Genomic DNA, 24780 nt, shown 5'->3' with positions numbered 1-24780 from the left:
TTGATGATATTCTAATTTAGTGAGATGCACCTGTAGCTCCTCCTTGATCTCATCAGACATAACACGTTTCCTGCTTCTGGCTGACTTGATGGAGGTTTCAGCAGAACCTAGCCGGGCTTGGATGTTTTTCTGTGTAAGAAAAGGCTTCTGTCTTATCCCCTGACTCCACAGACCGGTCATGTGAAGAATACGGGAGATTCTTGTCATGTGCAGAACACAACCTGGACTCAACAGAAATTTGTTCAGCCCCTTTAATGTTGTTGGTGCCCTCTTGGTTGCTATCTGACCAATTTTCTTCTTGTAATAATCTTTTATAATAATAATTTTTTATTTATATAGCGCCAACATATTCCACAGCGCTTTACAGTTCAGACCATATTGGCACTGTCCCCATTGGGGCTCACAATCTACATTTCTTATCACTATGTCTTTGGAGTATGAGAGGAAATCCACGGAAACACGGGGATAACATACAAAGTCTTTGCAGATGTTGTCCTTGGTGGGATTTGAACCCAGGACCCCAGCGCTGCAAGGCTGCAGTGCTAACCACTGAGCTACCGTGCTGCCCATACTTGTCTTTTCATCCATTTTTGAGGGACGTCCAGTAGTAGGCAATGTCACTATGGTGCCAAATTTCATAGTATCCATGGTAGATCTGTACCTTCTTCTGACTGATAACTTTCCACATTGAGATCCCTTTGCTGTGTTGTCAGCTATTTATTGACCATGGATTGTGCTTTAAAATGCAACTAAAAAAAGTTAGGAAAACCCTCCTAGAACAGCGACACTTTCTCTGGGGTTAAGCAGAATGCCAGTAACTGATGGCAGCCTTGCACGGACTACTATGTAATGTGAGGGAAATGTGATTGGCTAATTCTGAACACAACTGTATCCCCAATTATAAGAGGGTGTTCACACTTATGCAACCACATTATTTTAGTGTTCTTATTTTTATTTACTTTTCTCGATGGTTTTGTAGTGATTATTGGCAACCTTAAAGGTGGAAAAAGTTCTGAAATTATTCTTTTATGTTGTTTTTTTTTTTTTTTTTTTTACGTGACCAAAACCTGGTATAGTATCGGTGTGTAGACTTTTTATATAATCACCATAGAGCATCATTGTAACATACAGGGGGTGAATTATAAAGTGTCACCACCTTTTGACTCAGAAATGTAGATGTTTATATGTGTATAAAAATGCTGAATGTAAGAATGTGGAAAATGCAGCTTGATCAGGGGGTGACGATCTTATGATCAGCATGTGACCGCACATCCTGTGTAAGGCCGCTCGCTGCCCAGAGGCCTGTAAATGGCGAAATCTGACACACAGAAGGGTCTGTAGTCTAATACACATGGAAACTGAATCAGTGGGGGACTGACAGAATTCCAGGTTGCTGCAGCCAGCAGAGTTGTGAATTCTGCTCTGGAAGGGAGTGCAGTGTTAGACCTCATTGAAGGTGAAATAAAGCAAGGAAAGAGCAATTTAACTCTTAATTTTCTGCAGCAGAGCTCTTTTCCGTTATGGCGGCCGTGCGTGCAGCTTTGAAAAACAATAGTACAAATCTCGTTCCATTCATAGGTACCCGAAGATCCGCGCCCTTGGGAGCAAATATAAATAGTGTACACAGAGCAAGTAGTGACGCGCGCTGCCGAGACGGCCACTGACTAGATAAATATTAAGTGACTGGCCGAACCCGGAACCGCCACCGTGTCCATCAAACTCTGGAGTGGAAGTGAGGGTATGTGCCCACGTAGCGTTTTTCAAGCGTATATGCTGTGGAATTTCCGCAGCGTGAACTCTTGTGAAACGCTAGGTAATCCGCACCCCATGGTCCCCAAGGGGATTCCGCAAGTTTAATGCCCATGTTGTGGATTTTTCCGCAGCGTTTTTGATGCGCAGAAAAATCCGCAGCATGTCAATTAATTTTGCGTTTCTGCAAGCGGAATTGCCTTTGCAGTGCAATAAAAAAACGCAAGGCAATTCCGCATGCGTTTATCCAGGAGAGGACATGCAGAAATGAAGCAGAAATTTTCTGCTTCATTTCCGCAGCGTGGGCACATAGCATGAAGTCGGAAAACACTACAATGATTAGACTGGGAAATCGCTTACCTGGCAATTCCCTGCTATTACTGCTCATAAAGAAGGTCTGAATTGTATCCTCTCTTGAAGCAATTCCTTCATGTAAGGATCCTTGTGACTGAAGGATAGATCTGAGCCGCTCCTGCAGCAAATATGCAATCTTCAACAATTGCAGAAAAAAACAGGTCATCAGATCTCCTGTAGTTTCCCTGCTGGCGTTTTAGTTGCAATGGTATATGACCTTTATAAGCCACGAACGCCAGGGAAAATATCCTGACACAGATTTCAGCTGCTGCCCTGTTTGGATCAGAGGCTGCTTATACTGATACATTGTAACAGCCCTGCAGCTGTGTGAGCAGGAACCTCAGGCCTTGTTTTCAGTCTCTTTATAAGTGTGTACAGAAGCAAACCAATATCTTGTAACTGGCGAGGGATCAAACTTCACATTCAATAAGGCTATGTTCACACTTTGTGTCTTTGCTGCATTTTTTTTGACCGTTGTGTCATACAGTGATCAAAACAAAACGACCAAGAATAAATGAGGAATCCTTGTTTGTTTTCTAGTGAAAATTGTCATCAGGGGAGACAGAAACACAGGAAAGACCACCCTCTGGCATCGACTGCAGGGGAAGAAGTTTCTGGAAGAATATATCCCCACTCAAGAGATCCAGGTCACCAGTATACACTGGAACTACAAGAGTAAGGCGTCTCCTGTCTCCCTTTTCTGTACATGCTATATATGTCATCTCTCAGCTACTATAATACTGCTCCTATGTAGTAGAATATAACTGCTATAATACTGCCCCTCTGTACAAGAATATAACTACTATAATACTGCTCCTATGTACTAGAATATAACTGCTATAATACTGCCCCTCTGTACAAGAATATAACTACTATAATACTGCTTCCTATATACAAGAATATAACTACTATAATACTGCTCCTATATACAAGAATATAACTACAATAATACTGCCCCCTATGTACAAGAATATAACTGCTATAATACTGCTCCTATGTACAAGAATATAACTACAATAATACTGCCCCCTATGTACAAGAATATAACTGCTATAATACTGCTCCTATGTACAAGAATATAACTACTATAATACTACCCCCTATGTACTAGAATATAACTGCTATAATACTGCCCCCTATGTACAAGAATATAACTACTGTAATACTGCCCCCTATGTACAAGAATATAACTACTGTAATACTGCCCCCTATGTACAAGAATATAACTACTATAATACTGCCCCCTATGTACAAGAATATAACTACTATAATACTACCCCCTATGTACTAGAATATAACTGCTATAATACTGCTCCCTATGTACTAGAATATAACTGCTATAATACTGCTCCCTATGTACTAGAATATAACTGCTATAATACTACCCCCTATGTACAAGAATATAACTACTATAATACTGCCCCCTATGTACTAGAATATAACTGCTATAATACTGCTCCCTATGTACTAGAATATAACTGCTATAATACTGCTCCCTTTGTACTAGAATATAACTGCTATAATACTGCTCCCTATGTACTAGAATATAACTGCTATAATACTGCTCCCTATGTACTAGAATATAACTGCTATACTGCCCCATGTACAAGAATATAACTACTATAATACTGCTCCTATGTACAAGAATATAACTACTATAATACTGCTCCTATGTACAAGAATATAACTACTATAATACTGCCCCTATGTACAAGAATATAACTACTATAATACTGCTCCCTATGTACAAGAATATAACTACTATAATACTGCCCCTATGTACAAGAATATAACTACTATACTGCTCCAATGTACAAGAATATAACTACTATAATACTGCTCCAATGTACAAGAATATAACTACTATAATACTGCTCCAATGTACAAGAATATAACTACTATAATACTGCCCCCTATGTACAAGAATATAACTACTGTAATACTGCCCCCTATGTACAAGAATATAACTACTGTAATACTGCCCCCTATGTACAAGAATATAACTACTATAATACTGCTCCTATGTACAAGAATATAACTACTATAATACTGCTCCTATGTACAAGAATATAACTACTATAATACTGCCCCTATGTACAAGAATATAACTACTATAATACTGCTCCCTATGTACAAGAATATAACTACTATAATACTGCCCCTATGTACAAGAATATAACTACTATACTGCTCCAATGTACAAGAATATAACTACTATAATACTGCTCCAATGTACAAGAATATAACTACTATAATACTGCTCCAATGTACAAGAATATAACTACTATAATACTGCCCCCTATGTACAAGAATATAACTACTGTAATACTGCCCCCTATGTACAAGAATATAACTACTATAATACTACCCCCTATGTACTAGAATATAACTGCTATAATACTGCTCCCTATGTACTAGAATATAACTGCTATAATACTGCTCCCTTTGTACTAGAATATAACTGCTATAATACTGCTCCCTTTGTACTAGAATATAACTGCTATAATACTGCTCCCTATGTACTAGAATATAACTGCTATACTGCCCCATGTACAAGAATATAACTACTATAATACTGCTCCTATGTACAAGAATATAACTACTATAATACTGCTCCTATGTACAAGAATATAACTACTATAATACTGCCCCTATGTACAAGAATATAACTACTATAATACTGCCCCTATGTACAAGAATATAACTACTATAATACTGCCCCTATGTACAAGAATATAACTACTATAATACTGCTCCAATGTACAAGAATATAACTACTATAATACTGCTCCAATGTACAAGAATATAACTACTATAATACTGCTCCAATGTACAAGAATATAACTACTATAATACTGCCCCTATGTACAAGAATATAACTACTATAATACTGCTCTCTATGTACAAGAATATAACTACTATAATACTGACCCTATGTACAATAATATAACTACTATAATACTGCCCCTATGTACAAGAATATAACTACTATAATACTGCCCCTATGTACAAGAATATAACTGCTATAATACTGCTCCCTATGTACAAGAATATAACTACTATAATACTGCTCCTATATATAAGAATATAACTACTATAATACTGCTCCCTATGTACAAGAATATAACTACTATAATACTGCTCCCTATGTACAAGAATATAACTACTATAATACTGCCCCTATGTACAAGAATATAACTACTATAATACTGCCCCTATGTACAAGAATATAACTACTATAATACTGCCCCTATGTATAAGAATATAACTACTATAATACTGCTCCCTATGTACAAGAATATAACTACTATAATACTGACCCTATGTACAATAATATAACTACTATAATACTGCCCCTATGTACAAGAATATAACTACTATAATACTGCCCCTATGTATAAGAATATAACTACTATAATACTGCCCCTATGCACAAGAATATAACTACTATAATACTGCTCCTATATATAAGAATATAGCTGTAGTTGTTTTTGCTCTGGTTTTCTCTCTCCCTGGTTTGGAGGGAATACTTCTATAGGACATTGATGTTCATTTCAGCAGTAAAGTTTCCTTTGTCTTTTTTTCTAAGAAGCTTCTTGTCTTTTCTTAGTTTGATGCATTGTTTAAAAGTAAATAACTCCTTCCACATTAATTGATTTTGCGTGCACGAGGTTAATATGGGAGACTGTGGTGCAACGTATTATATTTGTGTTTTTGCAGCCACTGACGACATAGTGAAGGTAGAAGTTTGGGACGTGGTGGATAAGGGTACGTTCTGCTATGTTTGTATTGGTGTCACTATAGCCTCACAGGACGGTTTGTAAAATGTGAGAACCATGCAAGACATAGCCCCCGGAGTTGCAGTTTCAGGAAATTCTTGTATCTCAAACACTCCAATTTTTTTCCTATTTTTATATCTACAACCTCAATTCCAAAAAAGGTGGGACGGGATTAGCAAAAGGTTGTAAAAGTAAGGTACTAATGAAAAACAGCCAGAGGGTCAATTTTCAGCTAAGTCACATGACTGTAATAAAAAAAAAAATGTGAGAGAGGCAGAGTCTCTCAGAATCAAAGATGGTCGTAGGTCACTGATCTGTGAACTGCGTGTAAAAATTGTGAAACAATTTCAGAAAAAATGTTCCTCAACGTAAAATTGTAATTACTTTGAATATCCCCTGACCTACAGACATAATGTCATGAAAATATTCAGAGATTCTGGAGCAATCCATGTGCACAAGGGACGGTCATTACTGGAGGCTTGTGTTCTCTGGACCCTCAGGAAGGGGGGGGCTTTGCATTAATAACAGGCAGGATTCGGCCGTACCCCATGTTATATTCTGACTTTTTGAATGTGATACTTTTTTTGTAACCAGTTGTTACTTTGTAGGTAAAGGTAAAAAGAGAGGAGAGAGCGCCCTGAAACTGGAAAATGAGCCCCAGGAGGTGAGAAAACACACATCCCTGTCAATTTTCTTATGCTCTAGTTACATCCAAAGCTGCATTCACTGTTCCGCTTTGCACGATGTAATGCAAAAAATCATTATCTACATTTTTAATTTCTCTTGTAAGGCGGACGCAGATCTGGCCCTGGACGCGGAGTTTCTGGATGTGTACAAGAATTGCAATGGAGTGATTATGATGTTTGACATCACCAAGCAGTGGTGGGTATCTTCCCCCCCATGTGTAGGGTCCTGCCGCAGCAGGTTTTACAGGGTTGGGAGCAGAGCACGCTCTTATGCACATCAATTACTTGCTGTAATTTCTGATTTCGGTCCACTGGGGGAGTTAGATGATTGTCGGATCGCCATATTTGCAGATCTTTCCTGTTACTGTCAACCATCAGAAGACGCGATGGGCAGAAGTTTCTATGATTCAGAGCTGACAATCCGCTTTTGTGTTTCAGGACCTTTACTTACATCACGCGCGAACTGCCGAAGGTCCCCAGCCACGTCCCTGTATGTGTGCTGGGCAATCACCGTGATATGGGGGAGCACAGGGTCACCCTGCCTGATGACGTACGAGACTTCATACAGAGCCTGAACCGGTGAGTGATAGGACGGCATACACTGCTATATACCACCTCTGACCTGTTTAGTAAGTTGTATGTCCAATGTGAAAACACTGTTCTTCCGCTGTGAGGGCTGTAGTTGATTAATGTTCACTGATTGGCTGCAGTGGTAACGTAATCTCTCAGGTGGTGAACACAGGTTACAGAATGAAAGAACAGTCTGGCGCGGGAGGTAAGTATAGATTTTTATGTTATGCTGCTGCTATTTATATGATGAGAACAATGTGATCGGCAGTCCGAAATTGGACATGTCCAATCGACATCCAAGTTTAGTCTGATATGTATGGGGGTCCTTAATAGTTTACCACGCACAGCGCCCTTCATTTAGTAGTAGCTGTGCCTGGTATTAGGCTTAGATCAGCTTGGTCCCATTCAAGTGTATGGGACTAAGCTGTAGTACCAGGCACAGCCACTATTAATGTAGGGCGCTGTGCATGGTACAATGCACTCACAGGAGTGCTCTGCCACCTATTATCAGCTGATTGGTGGGATGTTTCTAGTCATCCCCCACGATCTATTTTATATTCTTGGAGAACCCCTTTAGAGATTATTTTTCTAGTTTTTCTGCCTATTTCTATCACTGCAGTTAATGTATGACACGTCTTTTATCTGCGTGCTTCCAGTAGTTTGTATCACAAAGTGATCACTCCATTACGTCTCTGCTTTCCCGAACAGGCGCCCCGGTTCCTCCTACATCCGCTATGCTGAGTCTTCCATGAAGAACAGCTTTGGGCTGAAATACTTGCACAAATTTTTTAACATCCCTTTTCTGCAGCTTCAGGTAAGACCTAAAATCGCCACCACATCACCCCATGTTGCACTAAATCCTGCTGACCTGTGCATAAAGATTAATATCTTTAGAGGCAGGAGGAGTGCGGACCACCTACAGGACTGATCATGAGGGGTGATAGGCTGCGGACCTTCTACATAGTCAAGCAGGAGAGGTGACAGACTGCGGACCTTCCATGGTTAATCAGGAGAGGTGACCTGCTGCCGACCACATACAGGACAGATCATCAGTGGTAGAGGTGGGAGGGGTGTCATGCTGCTGACCACCTACATGACTGTCAGGAGGGATGACATGCTGCGGACCACCTACAGGACTGGTCAGGAGGGGTGGCAGGCTGCGGACCACCTATAGGACTGGTCAGGAGGGATGACATGCTGCGGACCACCTACAGGACTGATCAGGAGGGGTGGCAGGCTGCGGACAACCTATAGGACTGGTCAGGAGGGATGACATGCTGCGGACCACCTACAGGACTGGTCAGGAGGGGTGGCAGGCTGTGGACCACCTACAGGACTGGTCAGGAGGGATGACAGGCTGCGGATCACCTACAGGACTGGTCAGGAGGGGTGGCAGGCTGCGGACCACCTACAGGACTGGTCAGGAGGGGTGGCAGATTGCGGACCACCTACAGGACTGGTCAGGAGGGGTGGCAGATTGCGGACCACCTACAGGACTGGTCAGGAGGGGTGGCAGGCTGCAGACCACCTATAGGACTAGTCAGGAGGGGTGGCAGGTTGCGGACCACCTACAGGACTGGTCAGGAGGGGTGGCAGGCTGCGGACCACCTACAGGACTGGTCAGGAGGGATGACATGCTGCGGACCACCTACAGGACTGGTCAGGAGGGGTGGCAGGCTGCGAACCACCTACAGGACTGGTCAGGAGGGATGACATGCTGCGGACCACCTACAGGACTGGTCAGGAGGGGTGGCAGGCTGCGGACCACCTACAGGACTGGTCAGGAGGGGTGGCAGGCTGTGGACCACCTACAGGACTGGTCAGGAGGGGTGGCAGGCTGCGGACCACCTACAGGAATGGTCAGGAGGGGTGGCAGGCTGCGGACCACCTACAGGACTGGTCAGGAGGGGTGGCAGGCTGCGGACCACCTACAGGACTGGTCAGGAGGGGTGGCAGGCTGCGGACCACCTACAGGACTGGTCAGGAGGGGTGGCAGGCTGCGGACCACCTACAGGACTGGTCAGGAGGGGTGGCAGGCTGCTTACCACCTACAGGGCCGATCATGGCTGTAGGAATCTCCTGCGGACAGATACCAGTAAGAACACCTCTTGGTAACTTTACCGTCTCCTTGGACCGGGGCTTTCCTATGTAAATGCCCTGCGGTACACCCGAGACCATTGGGGCATCTGAAGTTTCAGTACGAGCTCCGCTCTTGGTCTGGAGTTACAATCCCCATCATTGCCCAAGTAACAGTAACTAAGGCTGTAAGGTTATCCTGCAGGGAATGATCCCGCTCAGCCTTACTTATTTATTTCTATGTGGAACCTGACACTATTAACCCTTGGGTTTCTGAACGTCGATGTTGGCCTTCCAGAAGGATAGGGTTAAAGGCCTCCTCTTTTGTCTATGGTGCGTGTCATGTGTCCACGTCTGACATTCACTTTTGTGTCCCACAGCGAGAAACCTTGTTACGACAACTGGAGACAAACCAGCTGGACATCGATGCCACCCTGGAGGAGCTGTCTGTGCAGCAGGAGACCGAGGACCAGAACTATGAAATGTAGGTCGCTGCTTACTGCATGGGCTCTAGTGAGGAGAGAGGAGGTCGGGTGCTCCGAAAGGGGTTGTCACTCGCCATCTCCCTGCCACTAGATCCGTACTGTCACCAGTAAAGAACTCTGCAGCCAAAAGTGGCTGATACCAGAGAGCAATACAGTGCAATGCTTTTTTTTCCATTCTATTTAATTTTTGTGGTATAATAGACTTTTTCTTTGTGTTTGTCAGTGTCTGCTTTTTTTAATGAATGGTATGTCTATTTTATGGTAATTTGCTCAGAGGTAGCGGCCGGTGGGGGAGTCTTTTCTTTTAGCGTGGGAGTTTATTTAATTTATTTTTTCTTTTTAATTTTTGATTGACAGTAAAGACAATTGGGGTACGGTACTTACATATAAACCCATGTCATATTCACATTGGTGCGGCTTTTGGGACCTGAGTGGTTAAAGGGATTTTCTGTCCATCTCTTTTGTTTCTTATGGCCTCAATGTGGTTAAAATAAATAAATAAATTGCATAAAGTATGGATTCCCTGGCACTGCTGCATTCTGCTGACCGTGTTCCCCACCTGTCTCTTCTCTTCTGGCAGGTGTGGAAGATGCTTGACAGTTGCAGCCAATCACTGCGATTGGCTGCAGCGGTCAGATGCCGACCACGCCTGACGGAAGAGAAGGAGAGAAGTCCAGCGGATGTGCACAAAGGGGATCCATATGATTGTGTGAATTATTTATTTATTTATTTTTTTTACACATATATAAACTTTTAAAGTAAGGGGCAGAAAACCCATTGAGGCTTAGCGTCCCTTGTTACCTGCACCAGGTGGCGTTATGGTTTACTGGGTGCAGTTACCCCCTCGTAGTCTTGGGCGTCCATTTTTGGACCCCACAGTGTGCCATATGCCATGCAGATCCCTCTGTGTTTTGCACAAAGCTGGCACCGGCAGACATGTGCCGCGTCCTCCCACTCACCCTGGGCTTATTAACCAGATGACGCGCTCTTTCTGTGCATATTTCCGTATTTCTGTGTGAATTCTGACGTCTCTCGTATCTGCACAATCTGTCAATGAGATGTTTGTCTCCTTTAGCTAATATTTCCCGTATGTTCCCGCAGATTCCTGGAAATGTTAGAGAATAATAAACGTCTGGCTTCTCCGGTAGCGACCAACGGACAAAGCCCTTCCTCCGGTTCTCAGTCCCCTGTGGTCCCTATAAACTCTGGTTCTCCTGACAGCTCCGGCCCTGGCACTCCCCTTCAGATACCAGCTACAGTGCCCGCATCTCCTCCCCTGGCTGCGTCACCTCCACCTCCTGCCCTGGATTTCTTTGAAGTCTCTGGTCCTTCTCCCTCCACAGTGTCATCTCCTCCTCTGTCTCAACCAGCTCAGCAGAAACGTGGCTTCATGTCCCGACTGTTCGGTTCCTCCACTCCTGATAGTCCTCCAGCTAAACCAGGTGGATCCACAATACCTGAGGCCTAAGGGTGTCCATTACTGGGCCCCCAATATAGCAGACTGATGCTAAGTGACCTTGCACATTGGGATATAGTCAGGGTGACCCTCATGGGATCTCGTGACTACATAGGGGGGGCAGAGGTTGGGCTTGTTGCATCTTCACAACATTTTTGGGGATTAACAGTGCCATAGTATCTAGGGCCGGTTTTCCCCACATTGGAAACAACATGCCCTTTTGGCTGATGATTTGACCAGACAGAATCGAATGTCCTTGGCCTGTCTTTACTTCTGTCCCGTGACCCTGTGTTGTGTCGTTCCTCAGCAGAGACCCCATCGCTTGCAGAGCAGCCCATCAGGGTGCAGAGCGTCGAAGACTTTGTGCCTGAAGACAGCTTAGATCGCAGCTTCCTGGAGGATGGCTCGACACAGAGAGATGTAACGAGAGCGTCTCAGAGGCTAAGGCGAGACAGCGACAGGTAGGTGTCTGATTTTAACCCATTAATGTAACTGTGCATCACAAATTGCCTTGGAGATGTATGGTTACATCATGGTGATCACAAGGGTGCAGATCAGATCAGAGAGCGAACGTAACATTTAAGGTGTTGGGCAGAGGGGGGCGCTTTCCCTCTCCGCTCCAGGTTGGTCAGTTTGATTAGAATGATAAAAAACTTGAATAGTTTTTTTTTTTTCTTTTTTAGAATTTCATTTAAGGTTTAAAAAAAATTAATGATTAAAAATCAAAATTACATTTTCTTTGACATGTAACTTTACATTTTTTCCGCTGATAGAGCTGTGTGAGGGCTTGATTTCTACATGGCGATCTGATGTCATTAAAACAATTTTGGGGTACATACATTTTGATATTTTTTCACTGCTTTTTTTTGTTTGTTTTTTTTGACAGGCGCTGTAACCAAAATACAGCAATTGTGGTGTTTTGGTTCTTTTATTTTTTCTCTTTACTCCATTTTATTAGTTTTATATTTTGATAGTTTAGACTTTTAAGGATATGGTGATATCAAATATATTCATTATTTTTATTTCTTGATTTTTGGGAGAAAGGGGGTGCGTCAGATTTTTTTGTTTTGTATGGCAGCGTATGGCAGCATATAGTAGAGATTAGATTGCAATCCCTGAGATTATGAAGTTCTGATAAATCTTATGATGCGTCATTGATTACGGAGATGAGAATATCTTTTTTAAGGGGTTTATTTTTTTTCACTCAGATAATTTTTTATTGTGAAACATATCAAGATACATTCACATTTTCATTTGTTTTTAGAAACAATCAAAACTAAATAAAACAAACACACAAATAAAAAAATCATATAAGTCAACCAAATACAAACCGGTTCATATTAGCGTTTGTCGTGGGTGGTATCATTCACTTACTACAATTTACATATATGAATACAAATATAAATGAATACCATCTGACTGCTTGTGTATTGAATTAAAATACGGAAAATTACAGCATTTATATGTAATTATTTATGACCCTTTTGTTTTCCAAGATCTAACACTTTGGGTGTGTAAGTTATGGACTTGAGATGAGTTAGGAGATTTTACAGGTTTATGACCAGGAGATGTAAAGACGGTCTATCATAGTGTTTCCGATGCAATCGCCAGAGTAGTAAACCATTATTCCCAAAGCTCTTTTTGAGACCTTTTCTTTTAACCGGTTCAGGACCGCCCACTGTACATAAACGTCGGCGCTGCCTGGGCTCTGTGCAGCGCCGACGTTTAAAAACGGTGGGTGGTCCCGCAGCGCTCAGGACCCCCAGGGTCCTGCTAGCGCTGCGGTACCGGTTCAGAGCGATAGCTCTGACATGTGGCATCATGGGGACCTGATTGGATCAGGTCCCCATGATGTTAACCTGTTCCTATCTTCTAGATGCCGCGATCCATAGCGATCGCGGCATTTAAAAGATAGGGACAGCCAGTGGTCGGCGATCGGGACCCCCCACATACCTGTCAGCGGCGGGGATGCCGGTGCTGTGACCTCTGACATCATCGAGACCTGATTGGCTCAGGTCTCGATGATGTCAGCGTCACACCAGCCAATCAGAGAGATCACCAGGGAAGTTTGTTTTAGCAACAAACTTTCCCGGGCGATCTGCCTGATAAATGCAGTTTCTCCTCCGATCTCAGTGAGAGAGCAGAGGAGAAACAGTGTGACAAGAGCTGTCAGCCTTGCCACTGTGAAAGTAAAAAAAAAAAAAAAAATAAAAAAGAAAGTAAGAGTTAGGGTTAGTGAGTCTGTCAGATCAGTCAGTCCTGTCAGATCAGTCAGTCAGTCAGTCCTATCAGATAAGTCCAGTCAGATCTGTCAGTCCTGTCAGATCTGTCAGTCCTGTCAGATCTGTCAGTCAGTCCTGTCAGATCTGTCTGTCAGTCAGTCCTGTCTGTCAGTCAGTCCTGTCAGATCTGTCTGTCAGTCAGTCCTGTCAGATCTGTCTGTCAGTCAGTCCTGTCAGATTTGTCTGTCAGTCAGTCCTGTCAGATCTGTCAGTCAGTCAGTCCTGTCAGATCTGTCAGTCAGTCAGTCCTGTCAGATCTGTCTGTCAGTCAGTCCTGTCAGATCTGTCAGTCAGTCAGTCCTGTCAGTCAGTCAGTCCTGTCAGATCTGTCAGTCAGTCAGTCCTGTCAGTCAGTCAGTCCTGTCAGATCTGTCAGTCAGTCAGTCCTGTCAGATCTGTCAGTCCTGTCAGATCTGTCAGTCAGTCAGTCCTGTCAGATCTGTCAGTCCTGTCAGTCCTGTCAGATCTGTCAGTCAGTCAGTCCTGTCAGTCAGTCAGTCCTGTCAGATCTGTCAGTCAGTCAGTCCTGTCAGATCTGTCAGTCAGTCAGTCCTGTCAGATCTGTCAGTCAGTCAGTCCTGTCAGATCTGTCAGTCCTGTCAGATCTGTCAGTCCTGTCAGATCTGTCAGTCAGTCAGTCCTGTCAGATCTGTCAGTCCTGTCAGATCTGTCAGTCCTGTCAGATCTGTCAGTCAGTCAGTCCTGTCAGATCTGTCAGTCAGTCAGTCCTGTCAGATCTGTCAGTCAGTCAGTCCTGTCAGATCTGTCAGATCTGTCAGTCCTGTCAGTCAGTCAGTCCTGTCAGTCAGTCAGTCCTGTCAGATCTGTCAGTCAGTCAGTCCTGTCAGATTTGTCTGTCAGTCAGTCCTGTCAGATCTGTCAGTCAGTCAGTCCTGTCAGATCTGTCAGTCAGTCAGTCCTGTCAGATTTGTCTGTCAGTCAGTCCTGTCAGATCTGTCAGTCAGTCAGTCCTGTCAGATCTGTCAGTCAGTCAGTCCTGTCAGATCTGTCTGTCAGTCAGTCCTGTCAGATCTGTCAGTCAGTCAGTCCTGTCAGTCAGTCAGTCCTGTCAGATCTGTCAGTCAGTCAGTCCTGTCAGATCTGTCAGTCCTGTCAGATCTGTCAGTCCTGTCAGATCTGTCAGTCAGTCAGTCCTGTCAGATCTGTCAGTCCTGTCAGTCCTGTCAGATCTGTCAGTCAGTCAGTCCTGTCAGATCTGTCAGTCAGTCAGTCCTGTCAGATCTGTCAGTCAGTCAGTCCTGTCAGATCTGTCAGTCAGTCAGTCCTGTCAGATCTGTCAGTCAGTCAGTCCTGTCAGATCTGTCAGTCCTGTCAGATCTGTCAGTCAGTCAGTCCTGTCAGATCTGTCAGTCAGTCAGTCCTGTCAGATCTGTCAGTCCTGTCAGATCTGTCAGTCAGTCAGTCCTGTCAGATCTGTCAGTCCTGTCAGATCTGTCAGTCCTGTCAGATCTGTCAGATCTGTCAGTCCTGTCAGTCAGTCAGTCCTGTCAGTCAGTCAGTCCTGTCAGATCTGTCAGTCAGTCAGTCCTGTCAGATTTGTCTGTCAGTCAGTCCTGTCAGATCTGTCAGTCAGTCAGTCCTGTCAGATCTGTCAGTCAGTCAGTCCTGTCAGATCTGTCTGTCAGTCAGTCCTGTCAGATCTGTCAGTCAGTCAGTCCTGTCAGTCAGTCAGTCCTGTCAGATCTGTCAGTCAGTCAGTCCTGTCAGATCTGTCAGTCCTGTCAGATCTGTCAGTCCTGTCAGATCTGTCAGTCAGTCAGTCCTGTCAGATCTGTCAGTCCTGTCAGTCCTGTCAGATCTGTCAGTCAGTCAGTCCTGTCAGATCTGTCAGTCAGTCAGTCCTGTCAGATCTGTCAGTCAGTCAGTCCTGTCAGATCTGTCAGTCAGTCAGTCCTGTCAGATCTGTCAGTCAGTCAGTCCTGTCAGATCTGTCAGTCCTGTCAGATCTGTCAGTCAGTCAGTCCTGTCAGATCTGTCAGTCCTGTCAGATCTGTCAGTCCTGTCAGATCTGTCAGTCAGTCAGTCCTGTCAGATCTGTCAGTCAGTCAGTCCTGTCAGATCTGTCAGTCAGTCAGTCCTGTCAGATCTGTCAGATCAGTCAGTCCTGTCAGATCTGTCAGATCTGTCAGTCCTGTCAGTCCTGTCAGTCAGTCAGTCCTGTCAGTCAGTCAGTCCTGTCAGATCTGTCAGTCAGTCAGTCCTGTCAGATCTGTCAGTCAGTCAGTCCTGTCAGATCTGTCAGTCAGTCAGTCCTGTCAGATCTGTCAGTCAGTCAGTCCTGTCAGATCTGTCAGTCAGTCCTGTCAGATCTGTCAGTCAGTCCTGTCAGATCTGTCAGTCAGTCCTGTCAGATCTGTCAGTCAGTCCTGTCAGATCTGTCAGTCAGTCCTGTCAGATCTGTCAGTCAGTCAGTCCTGTCAGATCTGTCAGTCAGTCAGTCCTGTCAGATCTGTCAGTCAGTCAGATCTGTCAGTCAGTCAGTCCTGTCAGATCTGTCAGTCAGTCAGTCCTGTCAGTCAGTCAGTCCGGTCAGATCTGTCCGGTCAGTCAGTCCTGTCAGATCAGTCCGGTCAGTCCAGTCCGGTCCCGTCCTTTCAGTCCGGTCCGTTCAGTCCAGTCAAAAAATCTAAAAATAAAATGGCCCGTCAGACTTATACCGCAGAGGAGGTGTATGCCCTGCTGTGTTCTGACACTGATGACAGTGCAATCTCAGATGGAGATATGGATTTTGAGGGCTTTAGTAGCGGTGACACTGAGAGCTCAGAAATGAGCAGTGATTCTGGTCCATCCTCAAGCCCAAGGACCAGTACAGCAATAGGGGCAAATAGCGCTACTGGAGAAACGTCTCCAAATCAGGGAACACTGCCCAGTACAAGCGCTGTCCCTGCTACTAGTGAATTGGCGCACGCCAGTGTACAAGGGGCTTTGCCACATGATCTAGCATTTCCCAGATGGGAGGCTTCGGATTCGGCTGCTCCATTCAGCCCTGATTTCAACACCATTCCTGGTATAAATGTGGAGGTGGAAGATTTTGGACCAATTCATTTTTTTAATTTGTTTTTTACAGACAGCTTGCTAGAGCATATTGTCGTGCAAACAAATTTATACGCGTCCCAATTCATAAGCCAGAATCCCCGATGTTACTATGCTAGGGCAAATTTATGGACACCAACTAATGTCCCGGAAATAAAAAAATTTTTAGGACTTACATTTGCCATGGGGCTTGTTAAAAAACCGAGCATTCGATCCTACTGGTCCAACCACCCTGTTCAAGCCACCCCTATGTTTTCAGTCATTCTGCCTAGGACCCGTTATGAAATGCTCATGCGGTTTTGGCATTTTAGCGACAATAGTCAATGCCTGCCCAGAAATGCCCCAGAACATGACAGGTTATATAAAATTAGACCCATCATTGAAAATTTGTCAGAAAAATTCTTAAGCCTCTACACCCCAACACAAAATATTTCTATAGACGAGTCCCTTGTAAAATTCAAAGGAAGACTGCACCTCAAGCAATTTATCCCATCTAAAAGGGCAAGGTTTGGAATAAAGATCTATAAAATGTGCGAAAGTTCAACCGGATACACATCCGCTTTCCGCATATATGAGGGGAAAGATAGCCAGCTAAACCCACCAGGATGCCCTACTTATCTGGGGACATCTGGAAAAATTGTTTGGGAGCTGATAAGTCCATTGTTTCAAAAAGGCTACAATCTATATGTGGACAATTACTACACCAGCATACCCCTATTCAAAAGTCTGGTTGAACACAACATCGGGGCTTGTGGGACCATCCGTAAAAACCGTCAGGGGTTTCCACAACCATTGGTCAACCAAAAGTTTCAAAAGGGGCAGTCAGGGGCTGTACGCAACGGAGAGCTGCTTGCCCTGAAATATAGGGATAAGAGGGATATTTTTGTCCTCAGCTCGATCCACACAGATGCCACAAGGGCCACTGTAGAACTAGGATCCACCACTCCGAAGCAAAAACCCGTGTCAGTCATTGACTACAACAAACACATGGGGGGTGTGGACCTTGCAGACCAGGTTCTACAGCCATACCAGGTATCAAGAAAGTCCTATACCTGGTATAAAAAGTTGGTTATTTATTTGTTTCAGGTGGCCACATACAATTCTTTTGTGTTGTACAAAAAAGCAGGAAATTCAGATCCTTTTCTTGATTATCAAGAAAAGGTAATTGAAAATCTTGTCTTTCAAAGTGTTAGCCCCGCTCATCCATTAGAATCTGAGGATGTGAAAAGACTCACTGAGCGACATTTTATTGCACTTATTCCAGCAACGGAAATAAGAAGGAACCCCCAGAAAAGATGTCATGTATGTACTAAGAGAGGAATGAGGCGTGATACCCGCTACTATTGCCCACAATGCCCATCATTGCCAGCCTTATGCGTCACTGACTGCTTTAAAATCTTCCACACAGAACCACGTTTTTAAACTGTAAAAATGTATCCCAATTTGTCATTCAAACATTTGGTTCATTTAGTGAATGACACATTCGAGTAGAGCTCACTTAATTTCCAGGGGGGGTTCTCTAAACCTTCCATTGCGTGCTTGTGTCTGGAAATCATCCATTGAGTTAAAATGGTCACTAAACCCATAGATGAATTCCCAGAGGGGTTTCATTTCCAAAATGGGGTCACTTCAGGGGGGATTCTTTAGCTCTGGTACTCTGAAAAGTGCCAGAACAGCATAATCCCCCCTGAAGTGACCCCATTATAGAAATGACACCTCTGTGGGAATTCATCTATGGGTTTAGTGACCATTTACCTATCTACTTATTTTCCCACCACTAGATTAATTTATACAGAGGAGTAGATTGTAAAATTCGGTCACTTGTTGTGGGTTTCCTCTGTTTAGGCACCTCAGGGGCTCTCCAAATGCAACATGGCGTCCGCTATCCATTCCAGTCAAATTTCCATTCCAAAAGTCAAATGGCGCTCCTTACCTTCCAAGCCATGCCGTGCACCCAAACAGTGGCTTTGCACCACATATGGGGTATCAGCGTGCTCAGGAGAAATTACACAACACATTTTGGGGTCCATTTTTTCTGGCTGCCCTTGTGAAAATTAAAAATTTGAGGCTAAAGTAGCAGTTTTGTGTTAAAAATTAGTTTTTTTATTTTCACACTTCAACATTATAAAATTCTGTGAAGCCCCTGGGGGTTCAAGGTGCTCACCACACATCTAGATAAGTTCCTTGAGGGGTCTAGTTTCCAAAATGGGGTCACTTATTGGGGGTTTCCTCTGTTTAGACACCTCTGGGGCTCTCCAAATGCAACATGGCGTCCGCTATCCATTCCAGTCAAATTTCCATTCCAAAAGTCAAATGGCGCTCCTTACCTTCCAAGCCATGCCGTGCACCCAAACAGTGGCTTTGCACCACATATGGGGTATCAGCGTGCTCAGGAGAAATTACACAACACATTTTGGGGTCCATTTTTTCTGGCTGCCCCTGTGAAAATTAAAAATTTGAGGTTAAAGTAGCAGTTTTGTGAAAAAAAGTTAAATGTTCATTGTTTTCTTCCACATTCCAAAAATTCCTGTGAAGCACCTGAAGGGTTAATAAACTTCTTGAATGTGGTTTTGAGCACCTTGAGGGGTGCAGTTTTTAGAATGGTATCACTTTTGGGTATTTTCTGTCATAAAGGCTCCTCAAAGTCACTTCAAATAAGATGTGGTCCCTAAAAAAAATGTTTTTGTAAATTTTGTTGTAAAAATGAGAAATCGCTGGTCAACTTTTAACCCTTATAGCTTCCTAACAAAAAAAAATTTTGGTTCCAAAATTGTGCTGATGTGAAGTAGACATGTGGGCAATGTTATTTATTAACTATTTTGTGTGATATATCTCTCTGATTAAAGGGCATGAAAATTCAAAGTTTGAAAATTGCAAAAATTCAAAGTTTGAAAATTGCAAAATTTTCAAAATTTTCGCCAAATTTCTGATTTTTTCACAAATAAACGCAAGTGATATCAAAGAAATTTTACCACTATCATGAAGTACAATATGTCACAAAAAACAATCTCAGAATCAGGGGGATCCGTTGAAGCGTTCCAGAGTAATTACCTCATAAAGTGACAGTGGTCAGAATTGAAAAAATTGGCCCGGCCACGAAGGCAAAAACAGGCTCTGGCGCGAAGTGGTTAATATATGTTCCCCTTTCCATACATAACAAATTCTTAAGTTTGGATTTCAATTCTTCTATCATTGGGGGGGATTTTTCTATCCAGTGTAGTGCTGAAAGTTTTCTAGCTTGAAATAGTACTCGGGATTTAAGGGGTTTATTAATAAAAAAAACAAACCATGTTCCTCTTTCCTACCCTTAACATGACTCCGGGATTTTTTCCTCCCTTTATCTGGCTGTAGTGATGGCGACGTTCCTGGGACAAACCCCATGGTTGCCGGCTTCCAGGATGATTTGGATCTTGACGATAGGATAGCTGCTAAATCTTCTCTGGCCGTCATCCCCAGTAAAAACATTACCTTGTCTAGCGATGATGAGGATACCTCTGCCCCGGTGCACATCGCCAGGAATGAAGACATTGACACAGAGTTATTCTCATGGTGAGCGATGCCAAATGATCTCTAGTATGGTAATTCCAATGCAATCCCATAATATTTAACTATATCCTCATTGCAGGAAACCCACTCAGCCCTCAGCACCTCAAACTCGCCCTGAGAAACAGGACATGTTACCGACATCAAGTCAGTCCTCCATCAGAGTCAAGAAAAGTAAGGCAAAAGCCCAGGAGGACTCTGATAGTGATCCGGAAGGGCCCATAGCCACACAGATGCTTTCTTTTGTCATGGATGACCCTGATTTCGACAGCGAAGACTCAAACCAAGTAACGAAGACTAAGGTGAGTCCTAAGTAGAGAAACCAAGAGGGACTGAAATGAATTTATTTTATATTGATGGTCTATACTCGGGAAAGGTAGTCAGTGTCAGATCGGTGGGAGTCTGGCATCCCACTGATCGGCTATTACTATGTCCCACCTAGAGTAGCTGCAGAAATTTAGCTTAAGATTAAAAAACCCCTTTGATGCAATGACATAATCTTCTGGTCCTATAGGAAGATTTCCCAGTGCTAAATAACATGTCTGAAAGCTCCAGCGAAGAGACGTTGTCATCTGTCCCTACACAGCCAGTAAAGACCGCCGTGCCGTCCTTCAAGATGAGGCAAGAGTCTGATCTCTTTGGTTTGGGGTTTGAGGTAAAGGTGATCAAGGATGGCGAGGAAGGTGAGTGAGGGAGCTGCAATTTATACTACTTTTATTATGACAATCCAATTTCACAGAATTAAAGGAGTACATTTGCCTCCTTGGTGGTTTTTGTGTCTTTTTATTTTTTTTGCAACGCCTTCTACTGACCCACTTCTTCGAGGCACCATATCTTCCAACGGGGTGGCCTCCCTGGTCTCAGCGCTCAAGTCACATAACCTGTGACGTTTCGTTCAGTCGGAGCTGTAGCCCCTGGAGGAAACGTGTGATCAGTAATGTTTCGTATTCTTGATGCCAAGAGAGCTGACTCTGATACAGCCGCCGGACTGGTGCACAAATTTCACAGCTTTGGCATCAGTTGTTTCCGTCTCCATTCTTAAACACCTGACTGAACTCCACTGATTTATGGAAACCCACCCAGGTGGCTTCATTATCAATGAATACAATAAATCATCCCTTTAAAGTTTGTTCTTTTTTTGGGGTTATTTCTTATTAGAAGGATGCAACTGCTGGGATCCTGAACAATCAGATATAATTTTTGTGTTTGCTCAATTTTCCTGCGGCTGCAACCACCATAAGGGAGGAGTATGCGGGAAAGGATGGGTCTTCTGGAGCAAGAAAATCTTTGTACTGGTTCTCCGCTTTTTTGAAGGGGTTGTCTGAAGGACTGATGACCATGACATTGGTGGGGGTCTGACACATGGCATCCCCACCTATGAAAACTGGAGTGGCCAAAACTAAGCGATGTACAGGGATGGAACACAGCAACCCCATATATTTTTTAGTGGCTGCTGCACTTTAGCTCCCATTAAAGTGAACGTACTCGGCAGTGACCACTAAGCAATGCACGGGGCTGATGTGGTCCTCCCCATACATTGATATGTTTTGAATAGGTCATCAATAGTTCCGTTTTGGACAAAAGCTATAACTCAGATTTCCCTAATAGGGTAAATGGAAAATAGCTTTTTATTTGAGCAGCTCCTTTAATAGATGTCTTTTTTTTATTTTTTAGATAAGGAAAGCAAAGTATCCAAGGAGAAAAAGAAGAAGAAAAAGAAAACGAAGGAGGTAAGAAAACGGTTTCCAGAAGGACATCTCTGACAGTAACGTATTATCTCTACGCCCCGTTAAGAACCACTGAGCCGCCTGTTCTCTAGGACATTTGTGCTCGGGTCAGAAAGCTTACACAGCTCTATTTTGACCATGACAAGGGCATTCTTCCAATTTGGGTCTGCCAATCTGCAGTTTGCAGACTTTTTTTTTCTGATCTCCACAGACGGCAAAGAGCCTCCCGTATTCATAAAGACCAGAGCTATAAAATAATTGCACGATTTATCAAATTTAATGAACACCTTAAAAACAATGGCAGATTTGCTGGGTTTATTCATCTGATCTTACAAAGAAGGAAGTGTAAAGTGATCAAAATATTATATGTAATCCAAAGTATTATCAATGAAAACGTCAACTCATCCCACAAAAAAAACAAGACCTCGCACAGCTTCATACTCAAAATATTAAAGTTAAAATTCAATTAAAAACCCCTCAAAAAATGAAGTCCTAAAACCAATTTTTATTGTGCAGAAGTTATAAAAAATCAACTCTTGGTTGATACGATTACACTGACCAAAATAATAATGCTATAGGTTAAAAAGGTGGGAAAAGTGCAAAATTCATTGTACTTGTAAGGTTAATCCCCCCCAAAATAAATAAACTAAACTTATCCCTTATCTATGGGACTCCCAGCGATTCTGAGATCGGGGTTTTGTAGTCCCGTCCTTTTTTGCTCGACCTCCGCTCCATTCATTGTGTATGGGACTTCCAAGTTCAACGCTTTGCAGTTTCCATCAGTCCCATTAACCATGAATAAGCAATATTTTTGTTTTTTTGGGTAATAACCATTTAAGAGGTTAAGAAAAGAATTGATGGGATATTTTAGAGGGGAACCGACTAAAAGCTGAGTTTTTAGATCAGGTGTTGGTCTCCTTTTTGCAGTTAGTTTGATATCTATAATCCTCAGTGTGTAATGTCAGTCGGGCCTTAATTTCCCCCAACAGGCTCCGGAAGAAGATAAGTCAGCGAAAAAGAAGACTAAACACAAGAAAGGCAAAGAAAAGGAGGAAGGCAAAGACGAGAAGAAGAAAAAGCCCAAGAAAGGCAAAGAAAAGAAAGAGATTGATGAACTGGAGGCTTTCCTTGGCGGAGGTGAACCCAGCAAGCCAAGCTCAGGTGGGGAGTACGAGGAGCTTTAGGTTGTCCATGCTCATCCTTGGATTGAGATCTCTGCCTCCCTCACCTCGTCCTCCAACCAGAGCAAGCACAACCTTGTTCCTCAGCATGGTGGTGCTCTGCAGCAACCTCTAACAGAGGAAGAGGTCCATCTTGTCCCTCATCTTGGATCTGGATTATTGCTCCTCAGCCAGCGAAAGCAAGAAACACTACACGACGACGCTTGGATTTGGAGGAGCTTTGAGGGGAAGCATTTACGCGTCTTGCTCGCTCCGAGACCTTCAGCTGTCCCTTGGATTCATTCCGGTCACTAGTGACCTCCATCGTACTATACGAACCAGAAAACAAAAACTTTCACCTCTGCACTAAACCCCAGACTGCGTGATCTCGCCTCTCACTTCCAGTAATCTCTGCAGTCTCCTCACTAGTGAACTGGCGGGAGGACCAACCCTGAGCAGCAGGCGTCTGTCTGCAGAACACTCCATCTTAACTGGACCCCTGGTCAGTGTTCATCTCCAGGAAAGTGAGGCCTTCAGTTCTTTGCCCTCCTTTTAATCTGTCCCCTAGTTTACTGGATTGTTTTTAACGCAATGTAATTGCTGCCACCCGACCAAGGCAGCCACTTTACCACGGTGCCGTCACTGGCCGACCAGGGCGCCAATACATCCAAGAACTCCCCAGTTGAAATTAATTTCTCAAGGGGGAGGCAGAGAATTATTGGCTTTTAGAAGCGACTGGTGTTAATTTTCCATTTTTTTTTGTGTTTGTAGTGCGGTTGTTCAGTATTTTCTTTTGTTGTCCGCTCCGTCTTCTCCCCTTTCCCCCCTCGTGTTTGAAGTGTTGGGTACTTTCTATCATTGGTGACCAAATTGTGAGGTCAGAAGCAGAATGGCATGAAGCAGATTCATTCCAGCGCCCTTTCCCCTGTCTTATGCCTCCTGGCTTATACTGATGGCTCCTGAACTGAGACCCCTGAATGGGGGCTTTTACCTGCGTTTAACCCCATCCTCCCCACAGGAGTCCTCATGCTCTTCCACTATTATAAGGCCTGACCTCCTGAAGGTTTGATGCAACTGCACCGATCTGTACAGGGGCGACGTCCTACATTTGCACAAATGTCTGCGTATCGCTTGTTGAACTTTGAAGGTGGGGTGCACATTAAAAGAAATGTTGCTGTAAATGAACTTTATGACTCCATTACTGCACATAGGACAATGCGTCTTATCGGGATCCAGTAGAGCGAATTTGGGGATTTAACCTCCAAATGGCTGTTTTGACCCTTGTATAAGATCGGGTCACAGACAGAGTTGCATTCAGAATTCTGCTCTGTTCCTGTAAGCCCTCCTACAAAGACTGGTACCAAGGATGCCCATAGAAACTAATGGATGTATAATTTCCTCTGCAGCGATGATCGGCTCTACTCTTCCTTTCTTTGGCGCTGATCCGTTGGCCTGCGTGCTGCCCCTCGCCTCAGGGATATTGATTGATCGCGGGGTCTGCATTTCCTGTCTACAGCCGTTTATAATCTCCATTAAAGCTTTATTGACAAGTCTTTAGCCATCACTGCATGGACATTCCTGGAATCCGACGATCGCCTGTAAAGCGGCGCTCATATCGGAGGAGCAATTATATGGAAATATTACATTACAATGATCATCCTGCTGTGTCCCAAGAAGGCTCCCACATCTTGGGTCAGGACCGGTCCTCTGAAGCCCGGCAAAGGAAATTTACATTGCGTCTGCTGCACATATGTATTCAAGTATTGCACAGAGAACATCTCCCAAATATTAGCTGTGTGCAAGAGCAAGCATTCAGATTGTCAATACACAAGGAGTTAATGATTCCCCACCGATGTCAC

At 43.7% G+C, this 24780-nt stretch overlaps 1 protein-coding gene across 2 annotated transcripts in view; it reads left to right on the top strand.

The window, feature by feature from the left end:
• RABL6 (RAB, member RAS oncogene family like 6) overlaps positions 1-24478 on the top strand; it is a 30241-nt gene extending 5763 nt beyond the window's left edge. Inside the window, exons 3-16 of one of the 2 annotated variants that reach the window (XM_073640651.1) lie at positions 2644-2778; positions 5824-5871; positions 6491-6546; positions 6673-6764; positions 7007-7147; positions 7847-7952; positions 9595-9698; positions 10801-11141; positions 11466-11616; positions 19843-20040; positions 20117-20336; positions 20549-20717; positions 21709-21764; positions 22751-24478. In XM_073640651.1, the coding sequence (XP_073496752.1) occupies positions 2644-2778; positions 5824-5871; positions 6491-6546; positions 6673-6764; positions 7007-7147; positions 7847-7952; positions 9595-9698; positions 10801-11141; positions 11466-11616; positions 19843-20040; positions 20117-20336; positions 20549-20717; positions 21709-21764; positions 22751-22945 (2012 nt within the window). In that variant the 3' untranslated portion in view covers positions 22946-24478. Of the gene's footprint in view, positions 1-2643; positions 2779-5823; positions 5872-6490; positions 6547-6672; positions 6765-7006; positions 7148-7846; positions 7953-9594; positions 9699-10800; positions 11142-11462; positions 11617-19842; positions 20041-20116; positions 20337-20548; positions 20718-21708; positions 21765-22750 lie in introns of both variants that reach the window. The other variant, XM_073640649.1, reaches the window with a different exon arrangement.
• The last annotated feature ends 302 nt before the right edge of the window (positions 24479-24780 follow it).

The sequence above is a fragment of the Phyllobates terribilis genome, unplaced genomic scaffold, assembly GCF_046119375.1.
Source record: "Phyllobates terribilis strain yellow unplaced genomic scaffold, ASM4611937v1 Scaffold_7__3_contigs__length_470593459, whole genome shotgun sequence".
Lineage (NCBI taxonomy): Eukaryota > Metazoa > Chordata > Amphibia > Anura > Dendrobatidae > Phyllobates > Phyllobates terribilis.
This window is presented reverse-complemented; position numbering and strand designations above follow the sequence as displayed.